The sequence below is a fragment of the Portunus trituberculatus genome, chromosome 17 (genome assembly GCF_017591435.1).
Source record: "Portunus trituberculatus isolate SZX2019 chromosome 17, ASM1759143v1, whole genome shotgun sequence".
Taxonomy (NCBI): Eukaryota; Metazoa; Arthropoda; class Malacostraca; order Decapoda; family Portunidae; genus Portunus; species Portunus trituberculatus.
In genome coordinates, this window is record NC_059271.1 from 4,402,501 (window position 1) to 4,430,140 (window position 27,640).

Sequence of the window (27,640 nt, forward strand, 5' to 3'; positions counted from 1 at the left end):
CGTGTACCAGTTATTTCCACTCCACTTCCTCTCCTTTTCCTTCGCTCTGTTAACATCGGAGAATTTTTTGTTCTTCCCTCGTCAACGTCTCCTGCGTAGCCTTCGTATTAGTTATCACATTCACACATTTTCTTTACCTTTCGTTTGCCAGTCATTGTATTTCCACTCCTCCACTTTCTCTCCTGTTCCTTCTCTCTGCCACCACCAGAGAGATTTTGCCTTTCCCTCACCAGCGTCTCATTCGTATTAATTATCACATTTAGACATTTTTCTTTTACCTTCCGTCTGGAGTCATTGTACTTTCATTCCTCCATTTCCTCTCCTATTCCTTCTCTGCCACCACCGGAGAGATCTTGTCCTTCCAGCAGCGTGTCATTCTACGTAGCATCGCCCGCTTGGTGTGTGCGTGCAACAGTCGAGAGAAAGAAGCCTGACATTTGACCCAGAGTGCGGAAGGGCAGGCGCTAGGTGTCTATTTGGGCGGGTCGTCTAGTTAACTCCTTTTTACACGCGGCCACACTGAGTACCCTTGTAGCTGCACCACTCACGTGGGCTCAGGAGTTCAGAGGGCAACGATACCTCACAATGTATTACGGGAGCACGCGTCCTGTGTGTGTGTGTGTGTGTGTGTGTGTGTGTGTGTGTGTGTGTGTGTGTGTGTGTGTGATTCGCAGCAGGGAGACATTACGAAAAACGGAAAGTTTGTAAAAGAAATCTAGGAAAGCAGGTGCAACAGAACCACGTGAGCCGAGCCAAGACAAGACAAGACAAGATAAGAGTGGAAGGTTAAGATACAAAGGAAAGGTTAAATGTGGAAAAAAAGACAACAAAAACTGTAAATAAGAGAGAGAGAGAGAGAGAGAGAGAGAGAGAGAGAGAGAGAGAGAGAGAGAGAGAGAGAGAGAGAGAGAGAGAGAGAGAGAGAGAGAGAGAGAGAGAATGGAGCGAAGAAATCCTTATTCTTTCGAGAGACAGAGACACTGACACACACACACACACACACACACACACACACACACACACACACACACACACACACACACACACACACACACACACACACACACACACCAAGATCCAGTAAACATCCTTCCAAGATAATTTCCGGTCTATTTTATGTTCAGCCGCCGTCCATACGTTCACTCTCCACCGCCGCCACCACAATCACCACCACCACCACCACCACCAAAAACAACAACAACAACAACCCAATTAAAAACATCGCTACTATCACGGCTGCGTCAATTACCACAAATGTAACTGAGAGAGAGAGAGAGAGAGAGAGAGAGAGAGAGAGAGAGAGAGAGAGAGAGAGAGAGAGAGAGAGAGAGAGAGAGAGAGAGAGAGAGATTTTTTCCTTATAGATTCGTCTGTCTTGCTACTCTCTCTCTCTCTCTCTCTCTCTCTCTCTCTCTCTCTCGCTTGTATTCAGAAACACCTTCTCTTCTCACTACGACAGTTTTGCAAGGCCACAGAGACAATTATCCGAGTTTTCAAGGCAATTCTTTCTTATGATAAACTAGAAATCTTGCCAATCTATCACCAGAACCATAAAAGTACTCTTAAAAACACGACTATCTTCATCTAGAGCCTTTGGAAAGTAGCGATGATGAGAGAGCAAAGCGTTTCAGACTTCTCTCTCTCTCTCTCTCTCTCTCTCTCTCTCTCTCTCTCTCTCTCTCTTTACAATTACATCTCTCATTCGTGTGTTTAAAAGATATTTTGAAGCTACTCTCTCTCTACTCTCTCTCTCTCTCTCTCTCTCTCTCTCTCTCTCTCTCTCTCTCTCTCTCTCAGTTACAATTACCTCTCATTCGCGTGTTTGAAAGATACTTTGAAGCTAACTTTAATATCAATGTACATGATAATCGGGCAAGTTTGTATCGCTGTTTTCGATGTGAAAGCGAGAACATTTCATTCCCATCGCTCAAAACGTCTATACCAACTTGCATACGTGTAAGAGAAATTCCCTTTTTTTTTCTTTTTACTTTAGGATGTCCCCTGTTCCATAGTTTTTTTTACCAGCATCGTAATTCAAATGTTATTGTGGTAATGTGCTTGTTGTATCTTTATTTGTCTTCATCCAGCACACACACACACACACACACACACACACACACACACACACACACACATATATCATCATCATTCATACACCATACCTTATCAAAACCCTTCAGTCAACATACTTTTAAATCTATCCTCATTATTAACATTATTCTTATACCACACCTTATCAAACCCTCTTCAGTCAACATACAGTACTTTATCTACCATCTATAAATAATACTTTAAATCTATCATCATTATTAACACTATTTCAAAAACCATACCTTACCAAAACCCTTCAGTCAACATACAATAACAATACAATTCACCTTAACCCGCCTATCACATCTCATCAGCCTATTCCGTTTCCTTCGTCTAAACTGCCATGATTCCCGTACACCGATATTTCCATTCGTCCCCTTATCATAAAAACTCACTTCAGTAACACCACTAAAACACCTGGAGAGAGAGAGAGAGAGAGAGAGAGAGAGAGAGAGAGAGAGAGAGAGAGAGAGAGAGAGAGAGAGAGAGAGAGAGAGAGAGAGAGAGAGAGAGAGAGAGAGAGAGAGAGAGAGAGAGACCTCGACACGTCTTCCTGAATTAAGGTCAACAATAGACACCGTGTTTTTGGGAGGATCTATATTACTTTTTGCGTGCGTGTGATGCTATTAGGAGGAGGAGGAGGAAGAGGAGGAGGAGGAGGAGGAGGAGGACGAGGAGGAGGAGGAGGAGGAGGAGATTATGTACCGTACCTACGCCCTTCGCGACTTGTAGGATGTGGAACACTTGTCTGCTTCGCTACCGCCCTTCCTCCTTCCCTCTCACTCCTGCAGCTGCTTTCCGGCTCTCTCATTCATTCAGCAGGAGGAAGGAGATGAGGATGACGAAGAGGAGGTCATGGATGCTCAAAATTTGCGCTTACACCGTCCGTGCCTTTCACTTGTTTACCTCTCTTATCATCATCTCACTGCAGATTGTACCACGCGTCTTCCTGTATCTAGTATTTGCTCTCTCATCAAAACTATAATTCAAAAGTCCACAGAGATTTTCAGCAGAGTTCTCATGAGTGTTTCATCTCTTAATCATGTAGAATTATCGTTAATCTGTCACTTGTATTGGAATATGGTTAAAAATATATGTCACTTCAACTAAAGCCTTTTGAATACAGTGGAGGTGCAGCGAAGAAGTGTTTTTAGAATGTGGTTTCTAATACATCGTTCTTATATTCTTCATCCAGCCACTTGTGCACGCGTGTGTGATCGTGTGGTGTGTTATCTCCGGACGGGGTGTTGAATTGATGGTTATCTCTCTATTTATCCCTGCCTCTCTCTCTCTCTCTCTCTCTCTCTCTCTCTCTCCATTATCTATTTGTTTATCTATCAATCTATCTACGAGTATTTATCTACCTGTCTAGTTATATGTCTGCCTACATACGTCCCTGCCTATCTTTCTACCTATCTATTTACCGATCTTTCTATCTATCTATCTATCTATCCATCAATCTATCTACTTACTTTATAATATACTCATTAACTTACCGTTTTTTTGCTTCGTTTACTATAATGTATACTACTTGTAGTATTATATCACTCATGTATATTTATGTGCATTGCATGTGCTCGCACGAGACTAGTTTTTTCTTCTTTTCTCTTTCTTTCCCTCTCTCTTTTTTTTTCTTTCTACTGCCTTTGTCTGACCACTTGTCCAGGTGTGCTCGTTTTATCTTAGCCTGTTGAGACTCGTGTGATGCATTGTGGGAGCGTACATCTTCCTCGCAGTACAGGCAATTCATTTTACTTACACTACTGGGTCCTGCATTCGACACGTGCACTACACAGGTATATTTTTGTGTAAAAACGCCTTTCTTCTGGAGGTCTGCGTAAGGTGTGGCCATTGAGTCATCCGCACAAAAGTATGAACCGTATTCTTAAACATCTCGGAGTCTCATCTCCGCCACATTCAACAGGCTCTGGTGAAAGTTACTCAGGCTTTCAAGAGTGTTCTGATTATTACAGTGATTGTTTGGTGATGACTGAGAATCTAGCACTCTGAATAGGGGGAAAGAAACACTGATGGAGACCTGTGCAATTCTCTTTGTTGTTTTTGAAAATAGTCGTAATGAAAGTAAAATGCGTCTGAAAATACGGGCAGTATTCTTTAAATGAACGTGCTTCGCTTACTTGCTTGTCTTCCTTGCTTTCCACGTGGTCACTTTCTTTGTATTCTCGCAGTGGACTGGAAATATCCTCCTTTCTTTCACTCTCACTGGCGTCTTGGCCAGAATGCAGCGTGCTGGCTAGCTTGTCCTACACAAGAGAAAGTCCAGTGGTACTGTAACACAAAACAACGCATCTGCCAGCTCACTTAACCGGTTCCAAGAGCTCATGGCACACTAGATCTCCAAGGAAAAAAAATACAAGAAAAAAAAATCATAATCCCAGATCTCAGTGTCCGCCAAAGCACGCCGGTCATCAGAAGGTCGAAGTCTTGCAAGGGTCAGTGCGCTGTGTGTGATGGGTCGTTGTTCGCGTGAGTGAGGAGCGCCGTGGCTGCCTTCTGGTGGTGTGTCAGTATCATCAGAGGATCTTATGCAAGACGCTGAGTTAGTCAAGGAAATTACGGTGAAAAGAAGTGTTTAGTAAAAGTTAAATGAGGATTATGCAGGTGGTGGTATAAAGGATAGTATGAATTACGAGACTATACGGAGATGATAAGAACAGAGGCGGTGGCGAAGTGGATAAAGTGGTGAGTGTGGGATCGGGTAGACTTCCACTCGTAGGTTTGAATCTCACCACGTATCGCCTTGAAACTATGCCATTTGTCGAGTGGTTTGAAGTTACCTACATGTCACCATGATACCCAGGTTCTAGGTGGTTACACCATAGATACGCTTGGGTGGTGATATGGGTCCTAATGTATAGCTACCACTATGAACAAAATTGCCTGCGACACAAATAAGTGAAAGCTGAACAGCGCTTCCTAAACATACTCTTCAAGTACACCTACAGGCGATATAGGCCATAGAGTAAAAAAAAAAAAAAAACGCTCTCTCTCTCTCTCTCTCTCTCTCTCTCTCTCTCTCTCTCTCTCTCTCTCTCTCTCTCTCTCTCTCTCTCTCTCTCTCTCTCTCTCGCATGACCCGGGTTAAATTCACTATAGCCACCAATGTTACAATACAACATTAGCATAACCAGATCGAAAATCTAAATAGCCATGAATATTCAAGTAATTTCACACAACCGTACCTTAGCATCGTTATATTCACTGACCCAGTCTCGGCCTATTTACATGCGAACATTACTGTGGTGAAGTGAGAGAATTGATGGCTGGAAATTCACTGCGCTGATCTGTGGCCCGGTATTCTGTTCAAGGCGTCACAGGGATTTTCAATTTGTGATCTCACTTGAAACTTCTCGTCTTACCTCGTATACTTTAATGGAGTAAAGTGGTAAAGTAAAGTTATTGGGTGGTTTTCGAGGGTGCTTTCGTGTTTCCAGTGATAGTTGAACAAGGATTATTCGTCTTACCTCGTATACTTTAACAGAGTAGAGCAGAAGTTATTGAGTATTTTTCGAGGGTGTTTTCGTTTCTTGTGGTGTTTTAACAAGGATTCTTCGTCTTATCTTGTTGTGTGTTTCTCAAGCGTTTTTTCATGTTTTTACTGATAACTTTATAAGGATTCTGCCGCACCAGTAGGAGAAAAACATGGTAACCAAACTAATAATCTCAATAGTTTTCATATCTTTCAAAACATGAATACTGAATTTCACGCACTACAAACCAATCTCCGGATATAATAATGCAATCTAGCAATTATCGCTGAAGTAATAAAGGTAAGTCGTTATACATTCCTTGACGTTACACAATTCACGCCGCTTGAAGACATGAATTTACAACGCATCTCTGAAGGAACTACTTATGACTCAAGCATTGTTTTAATTTGCGCTACGCTTTCTAATGCTTCGTGTCTCACAGCTCCCGGGAAAACAAGACACGAGGGAATACTGTGCGATTGAAACAGACCTTAGCACTGCCAACAATAACATTAGCCATCACCTTTTAATCCTTTGACTGAGAAAGATTATATAAAACTTCTCACTTCATTTCATCCGGCAAAAATAAAACTAGTCTCAAAGAAAAAAAAAAAGGATTAAAAAACTCGCACGTCACTTGAGATTTGAGATGCGTCCCTAGAATAAAAAAAAAAAAATGTAGAGTTGCACTGAAGAATTCATATAAAAACCTCTTATTTCATTTCATTTAGAAGAAAATAAAGCTAGTTGCAAAAAAAAAAAAAAAAAGAAGGACTGGAACATTCGAGCGTCATTTTAGATTTAAGAGGCGTTTCTCTAATAAAAACAAAAAGAATGAAGAGTTGCACCAAATAATTTCATGGAGGTGGAGAAGGTTAGATGTTGCAGTGAAGGGTTATTATCACCGTTATTGTCATTCTCTCTCTCTCTCTCTCTCTCTCTCTCTCTCTCTCTCTCTCTCTCTCGTGACTCTCCTTTTGTTACCTGTAGCCTCTTTAAGTCACAACAAAGCAACTTATTCACGCTATCAACACTTCAAATCTCCCAGGGACAAGCAAGCACATGTCTAGCTCTCTGTCTATCTCTAGTCGACTATCTGTCTATCTATCTATGTAGCATTCACACACACACACACACACACACACACACACACACACACACACACACACACACACACACACACACACACACACACACTGCTATAACTGTACCTACTATACACAACACGAATTTTGCGGGGTGAGGAGGGGAGGCCGGTTACATCACATGCTCCCTGCCGTCAAATATATCCACACTCAGCCAAGAGGAGGAACTGAAGGGAACGATGAAGGAGACGGAACAAATTACAGCCACTGTGAGCGTTTACCGGTGAACCTCCTCTCTCTCTCTCTCTCTCTCTCTCTCTACCATCACCACCACCACTACCACCATCACTGGGCCTGACTGCCGAGGACCGGAACTTAGTATTACGGATTTGTGGGAATATGAGTGTATCTTTTTTTATATATATACCTGTGTGTGTGTGTGTGTGTGTGTGTGTGTGTGTGTGTGTGTGTGTGTGTGTGTGTGTGTGTGTGTGTGTGTGTGTGTGTGTGTGTGTGAATGCTACATAGATATATGAATAGAAGTATAGATAGATGGATAGGACTAGAGAAAGACTGAGAGAGAGAGAGAGAGAGAGAGAGAGAGAGAGAGAGAGAGAGAGAGAGAGAGAGAGAGAGAGAGAGAGAGAGAGAGAGAGAGAGAGAGAGAGAGAGAGAGAGAGAGAGAGAGAGAGAGAGAGAGAGAGAGAGAGAGAGAGAGAGAGAGAGAGAGAGAGAGACACACACACACACACACACACACACACACACACACACACACACACACACACACACACACACACATTTACTTCCCTCTGACAAGCTTGTACCTTTTGTGTGCCGGTCGCCACCTGCTTCTCCTCTAATGAGTCCTCACCTGCAAGCGGGTGAAAGTATCCCACCTAACAGCCTACCTTAGTCCAGCCTGCTCGTCCTGCACCACCTGCCATCTAATAATAATGGACGCTTGCTGCCACCACGGAAAGTGAAAGTTGGAGTGCTGGATGTGTGTGTGTGTGTGTGTGTGTGTGTGTGTGTGTGTGTGTGTGTGTGTGTGTGTGTGTGTGTGTGTGTAAATGTGCCCTGGTAACCCTGATGGACTTGTCTTTGCTTAGTGTGCAGTGTGTGTGTGTGTGTGTGTGTGTGTGTGTGTGTGTGTGTGTGTGTGTGTGTGTGTGTGTGTGTGTGTGTGTGTGTGTGTGTGTGTGACGCCACCGTACCGTCACGATAGTCACACCATACCACATGACTGATGGGTGGCAATGCAGTGGTGACGATACTTTATATTACTTTGCCATCTCCTCTCTCTCTCTCTCTCTCTCTCTCTCTCTCTCTCTCTCTCTCTCTGAAAGGTATAATTGAGGATTCAATCTAAATACGGTGTGCTATGTTAATTTCTTGTTTATATTGTAGTTATAGTGATAGTGGTAAGACAATGGTAGTGGTAGTAGAAATGATAGTAATAGTAGTACGTGGTGAACTCTCTCTCTCTCTCTCTCTCTCTCTCTCTCTCTCTCTCTCTCTCTCTCTCTCTCTCTCTCTCTCTCTCTCTTTCAAGCAGGTGACGGTGACTGTGGTTGTGGTGGTGGTGGTGGTGGCAAGGTGGCTGGGTTAGTTATCAGATGAGGTATATACACTCCTAATACACCATCACACCCAGGTGCCCCACGTAACACCAACAATCGTCAGGTCGTTACCCTTTGTGCCTCCGCTGGGACTGGGGCCTTTCTTCTTGTTCCGAATTGTGGCGGTGGCTCTGGTGGTGGTGGTTGTGAAGTTTTTACATTGTTAGTTCCGAAATTTATCAAGTCATTTGTATTTTGATCTCTCTCTCTCTCTCTCTCTCTCTCTCTCTCTCTCTCTCTCTCTCTCAGTGAAGATATATTAATGTAACTTTTAATTCCTCAATACTAATAGAAAACATGATCTATATATGAATGGATGTGCTGAGAGAGAGAGAGAGAGAGAGAGAGAGAGAGAGAGAGAGAGAGAGAGAGAGAGAGAGAGAGAGAGAGAGAGAGAATTACCTTTTAACATCTGAAACGTGCTTTTGTTTTTTTGTTTAAAGATGACAACATTACAGAAGAAAATGTATGAACAATCAGATTAAGTAATGGAGATCATGAAGAGAAAAAACAAATCCAATTAGAGGCTGGATAAGGCCAACGTGTGTGTGTGTGTGTGTGTGTGTGTGTGTGTGTGTGTGTGTGTGTGTGTGTGTGTGTGTGTGTGTGTGTGTGTGTGTGTGTGTGTGTGTGTGTGTGTGTGTGTGTGTGTGTGTTGAGTCGCAGGCACTTCCTAGACACAGAGAAGCCGATCATCCTATGAGTGACTCCAACACTCCAACACTCCCCGCTGCTGGTCACTTCCCGTCATCCTCCTTTGTGGCAACGAGGCAAAAAGCGTCGGGCGAGCATCAGTGGCTTCATGCACCCAGAAAAAAGGAAAGGAAAATTGAAAAAAACACTCAAAAAAGCTAACCTTTCACATGTAAACAGAGTGACAAGAGCGAGCTACTTACTGCATGACGCACTCAGCCTTGACAACACTAGGATCTAATACAAATAACAGGAGAATGCAGCTAGCCCACACGAGAGAAAAATCTTTACTTTTACGACTACTTGAAAAGCGTGAGGAGTGTCCTTGGCTGCGTTCCCTTACAAGGCGCAGAATGAAAACAGTTTGTCATGATGTGAAAGTCAGAGTCATGCTTGCTTCCCCCATACTGTTAAGCTGTCCGTGTTTTTTTCCGCTTTTCTTTTTTTCTCTTTTTTTCTTGAATAATTCAGTCATCACTTTCACATGAATAAATCTGACAGGTTATTACCTCTCCAATCTGATCACTTTCCCCTTTCTGGTTCGGTAGCAATAATCTACCTATACTATTTATTATTCAATCACTACTTTCAGAAAAAAAAGGTCTCATAGTCATTCACTTAAGAAATTAGTAATCTTTCCATTTATCTTTATGCACTTCATTAATAATACCATGTCAGATAATCCAAGACACTAAATCGATCGTTTAATTACCCACATCACCACGTGCCTGTATTATCTAATCGAATCATTACGTTGCCACAAAAGAATTCGTGTATTAACTACTCTTTAACTTCACCTATTTTCTTATACGATCTGCATAGATATTTGCTACTGATTTTATTTTTTTCGGTCTCAATGAAAGAAAAATACTTATTCACGTTCTAATGGAGTCTTTAACTTTTAACATTTCTAACTGTAATGGGCTATTTACATGTCACATAATATAATCACACCTTTATTTTCTCGCATTTTCACTAGAGTCCAATTCCTTCTTTTATGTTCTTAGTAAATACACTTCCTAACCGTAAGGCAGGTGATGGGGAGAGGAAGAATGAAGCAACAAGGATTAAATCACCTGGTGGAGAAGTTACTGGGAGACTTTGACACTGATAAGGTAGAAAAAAAAAATACATCTTATGACTCGAGCATTGCGTTAATTTATGCCACGCTTTTTAATGCTTCCTGTCTCACAGCTCCCGGGAAAACAAGACACGAGGGAATACTGTGCGATTGAAACAGACCTCAGCACTGCCAACAATAACATTAGCCATCACCTTTTAATCCTTTTACAGAGAAAGATTATATAAAACTTCTCACTTCATTTCATCCGGCAAAAATAAAACTAGTCTCAAAAAAAAAAAAGGATTAAAACATTCGAACGTCACTTTAGATTTGAGATGTGTCCCTAGAATAAAAAAAAAAAAAGAATGTAGAGTTGCACTGAATAATTCATATAAAACCTCTTATTTCATTTCATTTAGAAGAAAAAGATATAAGCCATAACAACATATCCGTTTCTTCTTCCGTTCCCCAAAATCTCTTCTAAGTGAGGGGCAGGCGACATGAGGAGGAAGGAGACAAGGAGGGTGTAGAGTATAGTGCCCGAGGAATTTGTGTGGGAATTTTACGTGGAAGAAGGAAAAAGATAAAGGCCGCATTGTTCCACTTAGGGTGCTGATTTTGCAAGGGTCGCACCTCAAGACCTCTCAAGACCTTTCTCGACCCAAGCAGCCCCACCTTTGTCTTGCGGTGTGGGTTACGTAGCTGGGCGAGGCTTGTTATACCTCATTATCGCTTAGTACTGTGGCGAGAGAGAGAGAGAGAGAGAGAGAGAGAGAGAGAGAGAGAGAGAGAGAGAGAGAGAGTTAAACGGAGACATAATGGAGCAGGAAACACTCACCAGGAGACTTGTTGGCATATGAGGAAAGTATACTGTATGCTGACCTTCACCAAATATCACCGACACAAGCATGACAATAACAAAAACAAAGAAACCGCGCAAAAAAAAAAAAAAAAAAAAAAAAAAGAAGAAAAAGCGGAAACATTACGCACAGTACAAATAAAATGCATCGTAATTGTATCCGCGTAAAGTAATTGGATATTTTTTTTTGCATTTATTATTATTTTTTTTAATGACAAGAGAAACTTTAAAACTATGAACACCATTCTTTTGGGTTAACATGCTCGGAAACTGGCATCTAAGTGGGGTCTAAGTGGTGTTTTTTTTTTTTGTTGCTCTCAGATGTATTGCTCCTCTTGTATAAAAAAAAAAAAAAAAAACAAAGAAAACGAAACGAAAGAACTCGACGTAGTAAAACAAAGACTTACAATCACTTCCACAGTTTCTTGGTAAGCTACCCATACAAAAAGGCTCTATTTGTTCAGGAGCCTAACAATTAAAGTGGGGGCGAAATGGAGTGTTTGGGCCCTGATGCCTTACGAGTTCCGATGATTTGTACGGTCTCAAACGGGAAGCAGCGGCCAAAGTTGACTGTGGAATACGATTAACCCCTTCAGGCCCTTCAGTACCATGACGCGCTTTCATACTCATTCTGCTTACTATTTAGCGATTTTATACAGCTTCAGAAACTTATGTGGGGATTAAATCAGTGAAGAATCTGGCCAATAATATTCTGACCTCTATAGACAGTTCATAATGGAAATTAAATTGTCTAATCGTACCCAAAACTCATGGTAAAAAAGCATCGCAGTACTGAAGAAGTTAAGGTGGTTTTTGTTAGTTAGCTAGAAAAGGCAGAATAGTCACTGTGGAACTGGCCTTATAGCTTTTGCATTGGGATTTAGTTTTCTTCTTTTTCCTTTTCTTTTTTTTTCAGGTTTGTCTATGGGAATCTCTCTCTGCTTGCCTGCTTAATGAACAAAAAGCAGTGGGTTTTTACGAGGCTCTTTGTGATAAGCTGTCGAATAATAAGCGAAGTGCAGTTAAAATGAAGGAGTTTTGCCTATCCTTTCCTTTTCCAGATTCTTTATATCACGCTTTGAGAATGTTCACCTTTTTTTTCTCTTAACCCTTTCACCGCTACAGTCGTCCTCTGCTAATATTCAGAGCACTGTAAGAGATATTTGCAAGGAAACACTGAGAAAGGAGATAATAAAAGCTTCGTCTTGTCATGCCTAGGATATAGAAAAAAAAACTAGTACAAAAACAAAAAAACTTGCAGGTGATTATGAGAAACACTGTGTAGCAAGGGTTATTCTTTCCGGCAGGTGCAAATAGCGCGGTTTTTATGTACTTTTTTCTACACTTATTCCCGACGACTTATAAGGCTGAGTGTAGGTCGCGGGGCCGGTGACACAGACGCCCCCTACTACCGGCGGCCACTACACAAGGTCACTCAGTCGTACGCTCGTAGCTCCACACGGAAATACCAGTTTGCTTATCACTTTTCTCATTCCGGGGAGTGACGAAAGACGCATTAGACGGTGATGGTTTTCCCCGAGTGGCGGTGAGACGGTGTGCTCGTTGCCGTGTTCTCTTTGTCATTGTGTGTTTAGTCTTTCTTGTTGTACGTTTTTAGTAACTGCTTTCCTTAACCCTGTGTTGTTTTATTTTCATGTAGCTTTTGTTTCTCTTCTGCATGATTTCTTTTTCTCTCAACGTGTAAAGGAAGCTAGACATCGGTTGAATGAAAAGAAAAAAAAAAAAAAAAAAAGGGCGTACTTAATTGCTACTCGTAAAAAGTTGAATAGAGAAGCGTTCAAAGCTGACGGGCCAGTATACTGCAGAAGGTGTCCTAATGCTCCTCCCTTGGTGTACGGTCAGGGTCACAAGAAGGGTTAAAAAGAAGAAAAAAAAAAAAAGAATGTGGCAAAGAGCTCCAGTGTTTGTGTTGTGTATTTTCAACTACATTTCTCCAATACATTCTCTCTGTTCGTGTTACTTCAAAAGGTGTCCTGATGCTCCTCTCTCAGTAAACAGTCAAGGTCACAGAAGGAAAAACAGAATGAGGCAGAGAGCTTGTGTTTTCTATTTTCAACTCCATCTCTCCAATACATTCTCTCTCTTTCTGTTTGCGTTGTCATGTCATTTGTTCCGAGTGCGTATCTTAAAATTCTCATGCGTTGTAACAAGCCTTTTACATCTCTCACATTTACTACACCATGCATTTTTCTTTTCTTTTATCATCTTCACCCTTATCACTCCTTTGTGCTCCATTTTTGTGAAGGGAACACTAAGGAAGAGCAAACACCAGGTGAACTATGGGTACTACTAGCTCGTGTTTGCGATAAGCGGTGTTCTGTAAGTCAAAGTAAGAGTTGCAGAATGGTGAAGGAGAAGGTTCAAATTCTGTATGGTTTGAATCTTTATCGTGTGCTTATATTCTTTTCTTTTTTTTTTCTTTCTTATTTTGTTAACGTATTCTAGGTTCAAATTCTGTTTGGTTTGATTTTTTTTCGTGTTAGTTTATATTCTTTTCTTTTTTTCATTTTTTTTGTTAACGTATTTTTTTCTTATAGGTTTGTATTTTCTCCTTGTAGTTCTCTAACTTTCGATTACGTGCTCCGTTTTAAATTTTGTATCGTTTTGATTTCTTTTTATTTTGTCAGTTTATATTTTTCTTCTTGTTTTCTTTTTTTCCTTTTTTTTTGTTCACGTTGTGTAATTTTTTTCTTATATGATTGCATTTGCACCTTACAGTTCTCTATTTCACTTTCCGTTACTCTACCTCAAATACTATAAACGGTTTGATTTATTTTTCCCTATCCTTTCACTTCATATTCTTTCCCTTCTTGTTTTTCTTTTTTCCTTTTATTGTTAACATTATATGATTTTTTTTTTATCATACGTTTGCATCTCCACCTTGCAATTCTCTATCTAACTTTCCTCGAATTTTGTATAAGGTTCGAATTTAGGATCCTGTCAGTTCATATTCTTTTCCTTTCTTTTTTATTTTACTTTTTTTCCATCACATGTTTGCATTTTCACTTGCCGCGTGTCATTGCACTTGTTATCCATCCTCTATGTATATTTTCCTTTTTCTCATCGTCCGTTTCCTTGCATTTATTGCGTCTAGACTCCTCCCTCTTAACCTTGGTTCTGTTGAGTCACCTTGCAAACGATTTATTATATAATTTTTATGCGTTATTTCATCCTTTACGTTCTCCACAACTGCATTTATCCTCAGTTTTTATTCGCTCACTTCCATTGCGCTTATCTTCTAGAAAACCAACACTTATGTCTTAGATTTCCGTCGCGTTGTTTTCTTCTGAGCACTTTGCAACATTTCGTCTCACTCAGCGTCTCTTTCGTACATAACTCCTCCAATGTCTTGATTCTTTCCTCCTGTTTTTAAGCCTCGCTCGTATGCATCGCCATTCTTCCCAAGGACAGAACACCAATCAGCATCTCATCTGAGTGTTTTCTTTCCCTTAGTTCTCACACAATAACAAACACATAGATTCTTCCTCCATTGCAACACACACACACACACACACACACACACACACACACACACACACACACACACACACACACACACACACACACACACACATACACACACACACACGCAAGCCTCTTAATGTGTGGCCCCTGTTCACCTAGCAGTAAATAGGTACGGGATGTAACTCGAGGGGTTGTGGCCTCGCTTTACCGGTGTGTAGAGTGTGTTGTGGTCTCAGTCCTACCCGAAGATCGGTCTATGAGCTCTGAGCTCGCTACGTAATGGGGAAGCCTGGCTGGGTGACCAGCAGACGACCGAGGTGAGGTGAATTACACACACACACACACACACACACACACACACACACACACACACACACACACACACACACACACACACACACACACACGGTAGCTCAGTGGTTAGAGAGCTGGCTTCACAAGCCAGAGGACCGGGGTTCGATTCCCCGGCCGGGTGGAGATATTTGGGTGTGTCTCCTTTCATGTGTAGCCCCTATTCACCTAGCAGTGAGTAGATACGGGATGTAAATCGAGGAGTTGTGACCTTGTTGTCCCAGTGTGTGGTGTGTGCCTGGTCTCAGGCGTATCCGAAGATCGGAAATAATGAGCTCTGAGCTCGTTCCGTAGGGTAACGTCTGGCTGTCTCGTCAGAGACTGCAGCAGATCAAACAGTGAAAAACACACACACACACCATACTTATACGTTGTGTCAATAAAATGCGATTAAATGACCTGTAACATGAGGGGAGAGAGAGAGAGAGAGAGAGAGAGAGAGAGAGAGAGAGAGAGAGAGAGAGAGAGTAAGGTTTCACTCCATTGTATTCCGATTAACGTAATGAAGGCGTTCGTATTCAGGACTTGCGCTTCCATTCGTGAATTTGCAATGCGCCATAAATTCTGATCCAGCGTGTGTGTGTGTGTGTGTGTGTGTGTGTGTGTGTGTGTGTGTGTGTGTGTGTGTGTGTGTGTGTGTGTGTGTGTGTGTGTGTGTCAATAACAGGCAGGTGCATGGCCCTTCCCTTCTCTATCCACGTATCCTTGAGGGGAATGAGACGCGCTTGAGACGGGCAGAGAGAAAGGTGTAAGGAGACTGTGGTGGGTGAGGTGGTCCATGGAAGCGCTGTGGTGGTGGTGGTGGAGAAAGTGGCGTGGTAATGAGAATAGCGGGTGGTGGACGGTGGCGGGAGGGTTTTTGTTCACTGGGATCTTTTCTCGTTTTATATTGTGAGAGGCGTGTTAAGCAGCTCAGTGTGTGAGGAGTGAATGAAGGATGGTGGAATGTGATTATATGCCTCTTACGTTCAACTGGGGTATCATTCCTTCTTGGGTTTTGTAATTTTTATTTGTCTCATGGAACAGACCAAGGCAGTGTTTAAAAAAGTTTTGCTCTCCCATAAGCTCTGTATATTTTTCTTTTCATTTCCTTTTTTTAACCATTGCTAAATGTTTGTCGGATCCTCAATTAGAAGTATTTTTTTTCCCATTAATGGTGCAATAAACTTGTGGTAACCTGACACAGTTAAAAGAATATAGAAGAAAAGAAAGGAATACGGGTGAACAAGAGAAATACATAATGGGAAGAAGAAAGAAGAAATAAAAAAACATATGAATCTAATATCTATGCAGCTGTTTTTTTTTTTTTTTTATAAGACCCACAACTTTGTTTCCTTCAAGTATCACTGGAATTATGAAAACAATCTCGTGAATTCCAGTAACTATCACCAAGGCCTACTGAAAGTTCTCGGGATAGGCGCTGTGATGTTTAGTAATGATCATATATAGACCATATTCAGATACGTTTCTCTCCCTTAGCAGAGACATTTTTAAAGACTACAGAGACGACAAGCTAAGTTTTAATAAGTATTTGCCCTGTTGATAATGCAGAAACCTTGGTAACATGTCACTAAGATCACATAAATACTCTTAAAAACCCGTGTCACTTAAACTAGAACCCTTTGAAAAAAGTGGAAGTGGGGCACAGAAGTGTTCCAAAATACAGGCCTATGTCTGCTGCAGATTTATCGACTGGATTTAAATAACCTATTTTTTTCCTTTGTGATGTTTTCTTCAAACGGTTTTAGCCTTGCATCCGCAGCCTTCACTCTTTGCTCGTCACAATACAGCTTGTTACTTTGTTCGAATATGTGTAGACACAAGACAATTGCACTGAACAACAACAACAACAACAACAACAACAACAACAACAACAACAGGCATTAAAGTGTTTGAATTGTTCGATCCTTTGCTATCAGTGGTGTCTTTCGAAATTAAAACTGAAACCAAGTATTCCATTAGAATTTAGAAGCCAAACTACTCAATAAGTTTAAATCTTCTTCACATCCTCCTTAAGACTAATTTAAAGAGGGATCACACGCTATTGTTCATTATTGTCATTTTGTATCGGCAGCAAAATTATTCTGACTGAAATATATATATATATATATATATATATATATATATATATATATATATATATATATATATATATATATATATATATATATATATATATATATATATATATATATATATATATATATATATATATATATATATATATATATATATATATATATATATATATATATATATATATATATATATATATATATATATATATATATATATATATATATATATATATATATATATATATATATATATATAATATAGTAATCATTGTATATTCAGTTAGATATCATAGCTATACACAATTTCAGTAACATTGAATTACGCATAACAATTCCTTTAATCTTTCTCCTCGCCACAAGTTCACCACTTACGCATGTAATAAAGTAAATAGCACTGCTTAGTAAGGGACCATCAAACCTTCGTCACTTTTATACAAACACGCATTATTTTTCTTCTCTCCTTTGCTCATTTTCTTCACTATGAAATTAAAGGTAAATAATCATGTTTATCTACACTGCAAATAAACTTCAGTAACTATTATAAATCAGGCATGTTTCTTTTTATTTTCTCTCCTTTACTGATTTTCCCTAACCAAATAAATCAAATTGCGTTGTTTGGGGTAAACCACAAAATGTTTGTATTATGAATCACCAAGCTTCCTTTATATCTCTCTCCTCGTTGAATTATTTTTCTTATAATTTTTTCCGTGCTTCGAAGCCCGTTGCCTCTCACTATTTCCCAACTCCATGCACTCTTCAGGGAGGTTTCGAGGAATTCATGTACTCTCGCGCCTGGAATAAATGCTAAAAAAAAATTATTCCCCGTAATTCTCTAGTTTTAAGAGTGGAAATATATAAATGCAAATAACGAATTTTTACCTCAAACATGTAAAATAGCTATTCGATCTGAAATCATTGTTACATAGGTGCACGATATATAACAAAACAAAACACCACATATGAAATCCGTGAGGTGCGAATTGCGTCTAAATATAATGCACTAATTTCTAATATTTTTATCTCAACTTCATCATACATATTTTTTTTCTACATGACACAATTTTCACCCTAAAACATCATTTCCTACTGTGCTCTCTCTCTCTCTCTCTCTCTCTCTCTCTCTCTCTCTCTCTCTCTCACAGACACACACATACACACTGTCCGAGTCATGTACCCACCCATGTGTCTCGGTATTGCCACCCTCTTCAAATTCATGCACCGTACTTGGTTCGGGCCAGCGGACGCACTGAACTCTACGGAAGAACACTGTCTCTTCATGCTCTTACAGAACTTGGGCCTTGTCACTTAATTATAGCGTTGAGGAGCAGGGAGGTTGGAGGACGGTGGGAGGAGGGGAAAGGGAGGGAGGAAATGGTGGTGCAGCAACTAAATAAGTTACATTTTCATAAATAATGGTGACGCTACACACACACACACACACACACACACACACACACACACACACACACACACACACACTCTCTCTCTCTCTCTCTCTCAAACATTACATTACAGAGCTAGATACACACACACACACATACACACACACACACACACACACACACACACACACACACACACACACACACACACACACACACACACACACACACACACACACACACACACTGATGAATATATGAGAAAAAAATAAGAAGAATGAATTATTTGGTATTATGAGCGTGAAAATCTATCAACACATTTTTCTCTCTCACGACTTTGGAGTTCTGGCGAGGAAAGGAGCAAGTCATTCTCACTAACATTATTAACGGATTAAATGTCCCTTTTTTTATCTATTTATTTATTTTTTTATTTTATTTTGTGTGTGTGTGTGTGTGTGTGTGTGTGTGTGTGTGTGTGTGTGTGTGTGTGTGTGTGTGTGTGTGTGTGTGTGTGTGTGTGTGTCTATTGACCCGTCACATTCTTTCTATTATCTTTTTTTATTTACTTAAGACTACCGTTGTGTAAATGAGATATTAGAGTAAAAAACATTAATTCCACTTGATAAAAAAAAAAAAAGAATAATATAAAGACCGCGACGTTTAGTGAGAACCGCTACTTATCATTCTATTGTATACCGGTAGGAGTCTGTCAATACAATGAGTCACCGCGGCATTATTCATACTCGGCAACTTGGGGCCGCCGTGGTACAGTGGAAACATGTGTGCTTTGAGGTCCGAGGAGTCTCCAAGCGCACGGGTTCGAATCCTGTCCACGGTCAGAGTGTAGGTTGGGCTTCCTCAGTCGGGGCAACGGTTTCCTAGCGGTTGGGCTTTGAGATAGGAGGTACCCCAAAAATTATTCCCTTTAGCCCATAAATTCCCGTGAAAAGCCAACATGGTATAAATAAAAAATAAATAAAAAAAAAAAACGTGTCGGTGAGAGTACTGGGAGTTGTTATGTTACCGATGACGACTGTGGGTCAAGATCTGGTGGTGGATGGAGGACTCTCGCACACGCTTCTTCAAAAGTTGGCGTGTGTTAGTGGGTATTAAGAGACCCCCCCAAACACACACAGGGAATAGATACTTACTAACCACATAAATGTATTCGTAGAAAGTATTTAAGTGTGTAGTAAAATTAAGTACTCAAAGAATGTAGATGTTGATTGACATTAGAACGAAGAAAATAGATAAATACCATTAGTAGTAATCATTATAATAACAGCTATGATAAAACCATACGTATCCACTAAAATAACTTAATACTAATCACACACACACACACACACACACACACACACACACACACACACACACACACACATCATTTAGAGAAGTGAAAACAAAGAAGCGTAACATGTAATCGTTTTTTCTATTTTTGTCGCCTGCTGCTCATTTTCTTTGTCATCTTCCTTCTCAGTTCAGTGCCATCCTTTCCCTTCTTATCTTTCTCATGAAGTTTGTTTCTCTCCTCTGCCACCTCAGAAACAACTTTCCTCTCTTGCCTCCTCCTCCTCCTCCTCTTTCTTTATCGTTTTCGTCTCTTCTTCCCTTCCACTTCCTCCTCTTACTTTTCCTCCTCCTCCTCCTCCTCCTCCTCCTCCTCCTCCTCCTTTTCCTTTTCGTTCAACTCCTCATTCTCCTCCTTGTCTCTCCTTTTCCTCCTGTAATTTATGACAGGAAAAGAGTAATGAAGCAATTTACAATTTAAGTCCCTGCAATTAGAAATTTAGCCACTCAATTTATTATCATAGCAGCTAAAAAATGTGGAGAAAGTGTAGCGATGCTAAAACAGAAACTAACAAACGCAAAGTTGTGATAAATGAATGGCAATCTTCATCACTTTTCACCAAGCTTCTTCCGTTTACTCGCAATCTAACACACACCTACGTATTATCAACCCGCCTGTGCAGTCTCCAGGCGCCTCTCCCACCACTCATTCCTAGCCGGGAAGGGAAGGCACGAGAGCGATGTAACCTTGTGGCTGGCTGTGGTCCCCGATACTGTGCGAGGAGGTGAAGGGTTGTCATTGGGGTGTGCTTGGGTGTCAAATGGAGTGGATGAACGAGGCACGGAAGTTACCTTAGTAGTGAAACATTTCCGTCCATTACTGGTTTGCGTGTGTGTTTCTGTGTGTGTGTGTGTGTGTGTGTGTTTCACTGTTTGATCTGCTGCAGTCTCTGACGAGACAGCCAGACGTTACCCTACGGAACGAGCTCAGAGCTCTTTATTTCCGATCTTCGGATAGGCCTGAGACCAGGCACACACCACACACTGGGACAACGTCACAACTCCTCGATTTACATCCCGTACCTACTCACTGCTAGGTGAACAGGGGCTACACGTGAAAGGAGACACACCCAAATATCTCCACCCGGCCGGAGAATCGAACCCCGGTCCTCTGGCTTGTGAAGCCAGCGCTCTAACCACTGAGCTGTTTGATTGTTTGATCTGCTGCAGTCTCTGACGAGACAGCCAGACGTTACCCTACGGAACGAGCTCAGAGCTCATTATTTCCGATCTTGGGATAGGTCTGAGACCAGGCACACACCACACACCGGGACAACAAGGTCACAACTCCTCGATTTACATCCCGTACCTACTCACTGCTAGGTGAACAGGGGCTACACGTGAAAGGAGACACACCCAAATATCTGAATCGAACCCCGGTCATCTGGCTTGTGAAGCCAGCGCTCTAACCACTGAGCTACCGTGTGTGTGTGTGTGTGTGTGTGTGTGTGTGTGTGTGTGTGAGGAAATTGGAGCGTAGTAGCGGTGAGTACTAGTAGGTGGAGGAAAAGGAGGGAAAGCGTAGATAATTAGCGTTCCTGAAGGTAAATATATTCATGTTTCAGTGAAGACACGGCAATGATTACGCTCTTTGTCATCATAACGGCGTGTGTGTGTGCGTGTGTGTGTGTGTGTGTGTGTGTGTGTGTGTGTGTGTGTGTGTGTGTGTGTGTGTGTGTGTGTGTGTGTGTGTAAAAGTTACTGATTACAAAAAAACTTTCTCATGGCGTACGAAGGAAAATAATTACATAAGCCAATAACGGAATAAATGATTGTATTGTTAGTTGAGGTGAGCAATCTCTCTCTCTCTCTCTCTCTCTCTCTCTCTCTCTCTCTCTCTCTCTCTCTCTCTCCTCCTGACCACTGCAGTTAACTAATAACCAGCCACTCCTCAGGGCCAGCCAGTGTGTTTTCAGCAGGTGTATAATTCACTTGGTTTCCACAAATAGCTGGACTTTACCTGTAACCCGATACCTGGTGCATTCGTCTTCAGGGACCGCATGGTAATGATTGTGGTTTCATGTCGGCGACGCTTGGTAAACCTCCTCCTCCTCCTCCTCCTCCTCCTCCTCCTCCTCCTCCTCCTCCTCCTCCTCCTCCCGCCTCTACCGTTGCTCATGTACTGCAGTCTAGCATGGAAGACACTATATGTTGTAGTTCTTCCCCTAGGATGTGCTGAATGAGGTGACTGACTTGTTGTTGATGGTTTGGAAGTGGTGGATACATTATCATCATTATTCTTGTTGTTCTGTTGTCGTTATCATTCTTGCATTTGTTGTTGTCATTAGTAGCAGCAGCAAAAGCAGCTGCAGCAGTAAAAGTAGCAGTAGCAGTAATAGTAGTACGAGTAGCAATAGTTGTAGAAGCAGTAGCACTAGTGACACAAGCCATTGTGTATTAGTTGTCACATCAGTCGCACAATAGTAATGTTTGAAGTGGTGGTGGTGGTGATTATAGTAACGGTAATGATCATAATAGTAGTGGGAATCATAGTATGTAATGACGGTAGCAGCGGGTTTTGCTTGTATAGTATTGGTGGTGGTGGTGGTGGTGGTGGTGGTGGTGGTGCTTCCTATTAAGGTTGGGAGCAGCAGGAATCACAGCTAGGGTGAAATGAGTACTGGAAGGGTGCGTGAGAGGAGGGAGGAAGTGATATAACACGAGTACAGCTCGGTGGCGGCAGCGAGTGGGTTTGGTGGTGTGAGGTGAGGGAAGGTATAGGGCAGGACGTGGTGGTGGTGATATGATGATAATGTACAGTGGTGGTGGTGGTGATGGTGGTGATACAACCATAAGCACTACCCCGTAACGTTAAGTGTGGTCACCTATCAACTCCCCTGGCAGTAACACCTGTGGCTTTGGGTTCGTACTCAAGTCAGTGCACCTGTCTGATGCAGCCCTCGCCAGGCACGCCCCCAGCCACGCCTCAGGCACGTGGGAAATATGCATGTAAGTCACCGACATAACAAAGTTGTTGTACATAGTCACGGGTTCCATCACTCACTTTCCACGCGCTCTCATTACAAATTAGTCTGCATGGGAAGGGAAGAGTTGTTTTGGTTGTGTTGCGTGGCGTTATTGTATGGGTTGTTGGTACAGGGGTTTGTGTATATTTGTATTTGGTAGCAGGATCATACTCATAGCGTGCTGCCATGGCCTGTGTGCGCCAGCTGCTGTGTTCACGCGAGATCTGAGTCGAGTGTTAAGTACTCGTATGTTATCTTCTTCGTCTGTTTTTTTTTCACTATTATTACTGGTGTTCTCTATCTTTTTCTTAGACAAAACATCCATTTCTTCAGACAACATTTCCTTCCGACAGCCTCTTCCTCCAAACGCTTATATATACAATTCAACATAAAAACTGTATGATACTGTTGGATTTTCGTTTAGAGGAAGTCAGAATAACTTGCAGGAAGTGTAAGATCCGAAGGAAATTGATCAAAATAAACCCAGCAACTCGGAGTTGGAGAGGAAGGAATCAAACTGGTTTATGACTATAATTCCAAAATTACAAGGGATGTTCACTCCAAGGTTCTTGAGGAAGGTCAGTGTCTGTTACACAACCACTTCCTGTGTTCATTACTCAAAATTGTAGTTTTCTGAGGCGGTTTCTCCGGTGGAAGCACCGGAGACGCCAAAGATGTGCGAGCTGCGGTAAGAGTGAGTGGATGGTGAGAGTGTAGTGTAGAGTATGTGAGGCTGGACTCGGGATGGGGCTGACAGCTGAGGGCTGCTCTCTCTACTTGGTCTGTTTTCTCTCCAGGTGCAGGCGGAGGCCAACGAGCTCAAGTGCGACGTGTGTGGGAGGGAGTTCGACCGTCGGTCCCGCCTCGACGCCCACTACAAGACCCACACAGGGGAGCGTCCCTTCTCGTGTCCCTTTTGTGGAAAAACATTTGCCTCTAAGGGTAACTGCAACACCCACATGCGAGTTCACACCCGGGAACGCCCATATCAATGTCCGCACTGTGAAAAGCGCTTTTCCCAGCATGGACAACTGGTAATTCACATCAGGCGACACACGGGCGAAAAACCCTACGTGTGTTCCCACTGCAACAAGGGATTCACTTGCTCTAAGGTGCTCAAAATCCACGTAAGAACTCACACGGGTGAGAAACCCTTTCAATGCGAACACTGCCAAAAAGGATTCGCTGCTTACGCCAATCTTGTTGTTCACCGGCGAATCCATACACGAGAACGGCCCTACGTGTGTCATCTGTGCGGCAGAGCCTTCGAGCACTCGGGAAACCTGAGTCGCCACGTTCGTGTGCACCGCGCGGAAAGCGGCGTCAGATGCATTCCCTGCGGCCAAGTATTCCCTTGCGACAAGGACCTCATCACCCACACGGGCCAGCATCATCCAAACGAACACACGCGCGACGAGGACGTTGACGTAGAGAGTCCTGTGGCTCCTGTGGTCACCACCAATCAACATGCAGGACCTGGAGCCATTCCAGCCGCCCTCAGCGCCACAACCAGAGCCGCCACAACACAGTGAGTCGCAGTTCACAGTCCTCACTCCTCTGGCACCCCCTGCTGTCCCTATTCCAGTAACACAAGTAGAGAGCATCCACACCCCCATGCCACAGCCGCCACCGCCTGAGGAAGGGCCAGCAGACACAAGTATCACCGTGAGTGATTGTGAGGACTCGGGTTTGGAGTCAGGTGGGAGTGTGGGATATGCTACTTCCCCTGACCAAGCCTATGATCGCCCCATGCACCAGTCACCCGAAGCCAACAAGGCGGAGGAACAAGTGGCCAAATCCTCAGAACTAAAAGTCTCGACAAACTCGACAATATCTAAGTCTGCCGCGGTGCCTCGGGATGGCGGAGTGGCGACAATCTTCCCTCCCGAGGCACCGACACCTGCCCCGACCTTCAGAATGCCACCCAAGAAGCAGCAATACCCAGGAGCTCGCTCTCCACTCAGTGTGTTGCGGACAGCACTGTCTTCCCAGACGCCCCAGCCACAGGACGCAGCCACCCCAGCCACACCGACCACGGGCCACCACCTCACCATCCTCACACCCCCGACAGTCACTCTCCCGTCGGAGATGGCTCTCATGCCAGAGGCCAACGGACCCAATTCCCCTCATCTGAACATGCACCAGCTTTCCCTCAACCACCAGCCTGGTGCTGCAATCACCCCGGTGGGTCTGGCGGCGGACCCATATTCCCGCCTACAGCCACATCCCCCGGGAGGCGAGGCTCACCCAGAAGAGACTCACAGGGACGCTGTGTACAGAGCCTCCCTGCCAGTGCAATACTCGTCCAACGGTGGCGACGTAAACCCCCTGGATCTCTCCCAGCCGCCCTTCAGCCACAGAAGTCTTGGTCCAGCGGATACAACGCCATTAAACCTTTCTCAGAGACTCGCGGGAGGGTCTGGCGCGTCTGCTGAGTCATGCGTTGTGAGTTACAGCGAGTCACACCCATCTACATCCACACACCAACTGCTGGTTCCTGCCCCCATGTATCCACTTCCACAAAACCTCCCTTCGCCTCCCATGCAAAGAACAAACGTACTCAGAAGAAAGTCCGAAGATGTTGCTCACGCTGACTCCAAGAAAAACAAGACGCGAAAAATGGCTCCCCCGCCACTCATCCCCATACACGCCTCTGAGGAGTCTTCCAGCGGCGCCCCCACATCCTCCCCCTCCGCCCCGGCCCTACCTCCCCCGCCACCCCCAACAGCCCAGCCTCCACAGACCACACCACACTCACCACAGTCCACCCAACAACAACAACAGCCACAACAACAACAGCAACAACATCACCACCACCAACAACAACAACAGCAGCAGCAGCAGGAGCAGCAGCAACAGCAGCAGCAGCAGCAGCAGCAGCAGCAGCAGCAGCAGCAGCAACAACAACAACAACAACAACAACAACAACACCAACAACAACCACCACCACCACCACCACCACCATCACACCTGTATCCACCATCCACGATGTCTGCTGCTGCTCACACCTACCCCGTCCCCCCTCACCACCCCGCGCCTCACCTGCCCCTACCCTACCCGCCCATCTCTCTGGTGCCGACTATCGCCCTCACCAGGACGGTCTCCAGCACCCAGCCTCACGCCCCACCCTCCTGCCACTCCATGCCGCCGCACACCGCGGCACCTCCACTGCCGCGATCCAAAGTAGAGGACGTGGAGGTCATTGTGGATGACGACATTCCTAACGAAAAGTTCCTACCGTGTCTCCAGAAGACGAAGATTGGCATGGGCGTGCCGCCATCACCCCTGGACAGCATCAGGGAAAACATCCAGAGGTCTTTGTTTTCCCTCATGCCGGGGGAACACGAGGCTGACGCCTTCAAGCGGAAGGTGGAGACAGCCTTGGTGGCGCTGGTGGGCGAGGTCCCCATGAAGCAGCTCGGATACCCCGAGAAGACAGCGGAGCAGGTAAGACTTACCACCACCATGACATATTATTTTGACAGCAACAGGATTAGCGGGTTCTTTCTTCCAGTAATCTCGTAATGGCTAATGCCACCCCATGAGTCACTAAACACATCCTTTAATGTACTCCGGCCACCGCGGGTGTGAATTTCTCTTAGCGGTATAATACTTGAAGACAGAGGTGAAATTGTTGCAGTGCCATTCTCCACTTGGGGGAAAATAATGCTAAATCAAGGCAATGCTTTACTTTATATCTCATTTTCTCACACAGATTGTTAGCAGTAGTTTGTAGCAGAAGGCTGATCTTTCCCTCTCCCTCACGTTGCAGGTTCTCATCACTATCCTGGACATGGCGAGGAAGAGCCCGTGTGCCGACGTGCGGGTGGACGAGCTGCAACGCCTCAAGGTCAACATGCGTAAGTTCCTGGAGTACGGCTTTCCCTCAGCCAGCAGCTGGGAGGAGTTGGGCTGGAGCGGCCGGTCCATAGACGCCATCATCGACAACATCATCTCGTGGATCAGTCGCAAGAAGCAGGGCGACCTGAGGGCTTGTAGTGGACGACTACTGGAGGAGGGGGCGACGAAAATGCTAGTAGGAGCAGGTGCAGGGGCGGGGATGGCGGGGACTGACAGTGAGGACATTAAGGTAAACGGGACCCCTCTGAAGGCATCCTAGCGATGGCACTCCGGCCTGCTGGCATCATGCTAAGAGTGAGAGGCAGTGCCAGCAGTCCTTGCTTGTCTTATGTCGTGTCGTGTACAAATATTTATCTTATTTATTTGTTTATATGAAATACATGAGTGAAAACTTTACTGCACTTTATTATTTCCACCTTAAAGATTCAAATTATTCTTCATAAACTGTATAGCACACAGAAAGAAAAACTAACTTCATTACTTTGAAAATTGGTATTTCACTTGAGTGTCTATTAAAAAAAAAAAAAGAGAGCCAGAATAAAACAACATATGAAAACGAAGCAAAGCAAAACAAAACAGGGGTCTCAATATTCTATCAAGGTTCAGAAGCCATAAGAGCCAAAAGATTAACAGGAGGGATCTTCGACAAGCACTCTCGTGGTCACAGTCAATCAGCGGCCGCCAGACACACCGGCGAGGAGGCACAGTGACCATCGACACACCCTAACACCGGGACACCACCTGGAAGCACTGACATCTGCCGGAGAGAGAGAGAGAGAGAGAGAGAGAGAGAGAGAGAGAGAGAGAGAGAGAGAGAGAGAGAGAGAGAGAGAGAGAGAGAGAGAGAGAGAGAGAGAGAGAGAGAGAGAGAGAGAGAGAGAGAGAGAGAGAGAGAGAGAGAGAGAGGAGAGACAGCATCCAACGCCGCGCCATACGGCTAGTAGATGCTGCACTACCACCTCACCCAGAGCCTGAGCGTCCCCTTGATTCACTGGAACACCGCAGAGACGTGGCGGCGATCGTAGTGTTCCATAAGGCACAGGTGCAAAGAGTGCCACATCTGGCAGGGCTGCGTCATCCTCTAAGAGTCACCGCACGGAGCACGAGAACGGTGCTCAATGGTGGTGACGCCGTAGAGGTGCCGCGATCCCACGGGTGTCAGCATCAACGCACCTTCGCAGGACGCGTCTCCAGGATGTGGAACTTGTTCACGGCCGCGGTGCCTCACGTCCAGGAGATGAACACTCACAGTGTCAAACTGA

General features: G+C 43.6%; 1 protein-coding gene across 1 annotated transcript in view; it reads left to right on the forward strand.

Annotated features, from left to right (window-relative positions):
- Positions 1–26,774, forward strand: part of LOC123505175 (proline-rich protein 36-like) — a 36,161-nt gene extending 9,387 nt beyond the window's left edge. The window contains 4 exon segments of the mRNA XM_045256337.1: positions 23,315–23,977; positions 23,979–25,310; positions 25,467–25,964; positions 26,290–26,774. Of these exon segments, the coding sequence (XP_045112272.1) occupies positions 23,315–23,977; positions 23,979–25,310; positions 25,467–25,964; positions 26,290–26,637 (2,841 nt within the window). The 3' untranslated portion in view covers positions 26,638–26,774.
- The last annotated feature ends 866 nt before the right edge of the window (positions 26,775–27,640 follow it).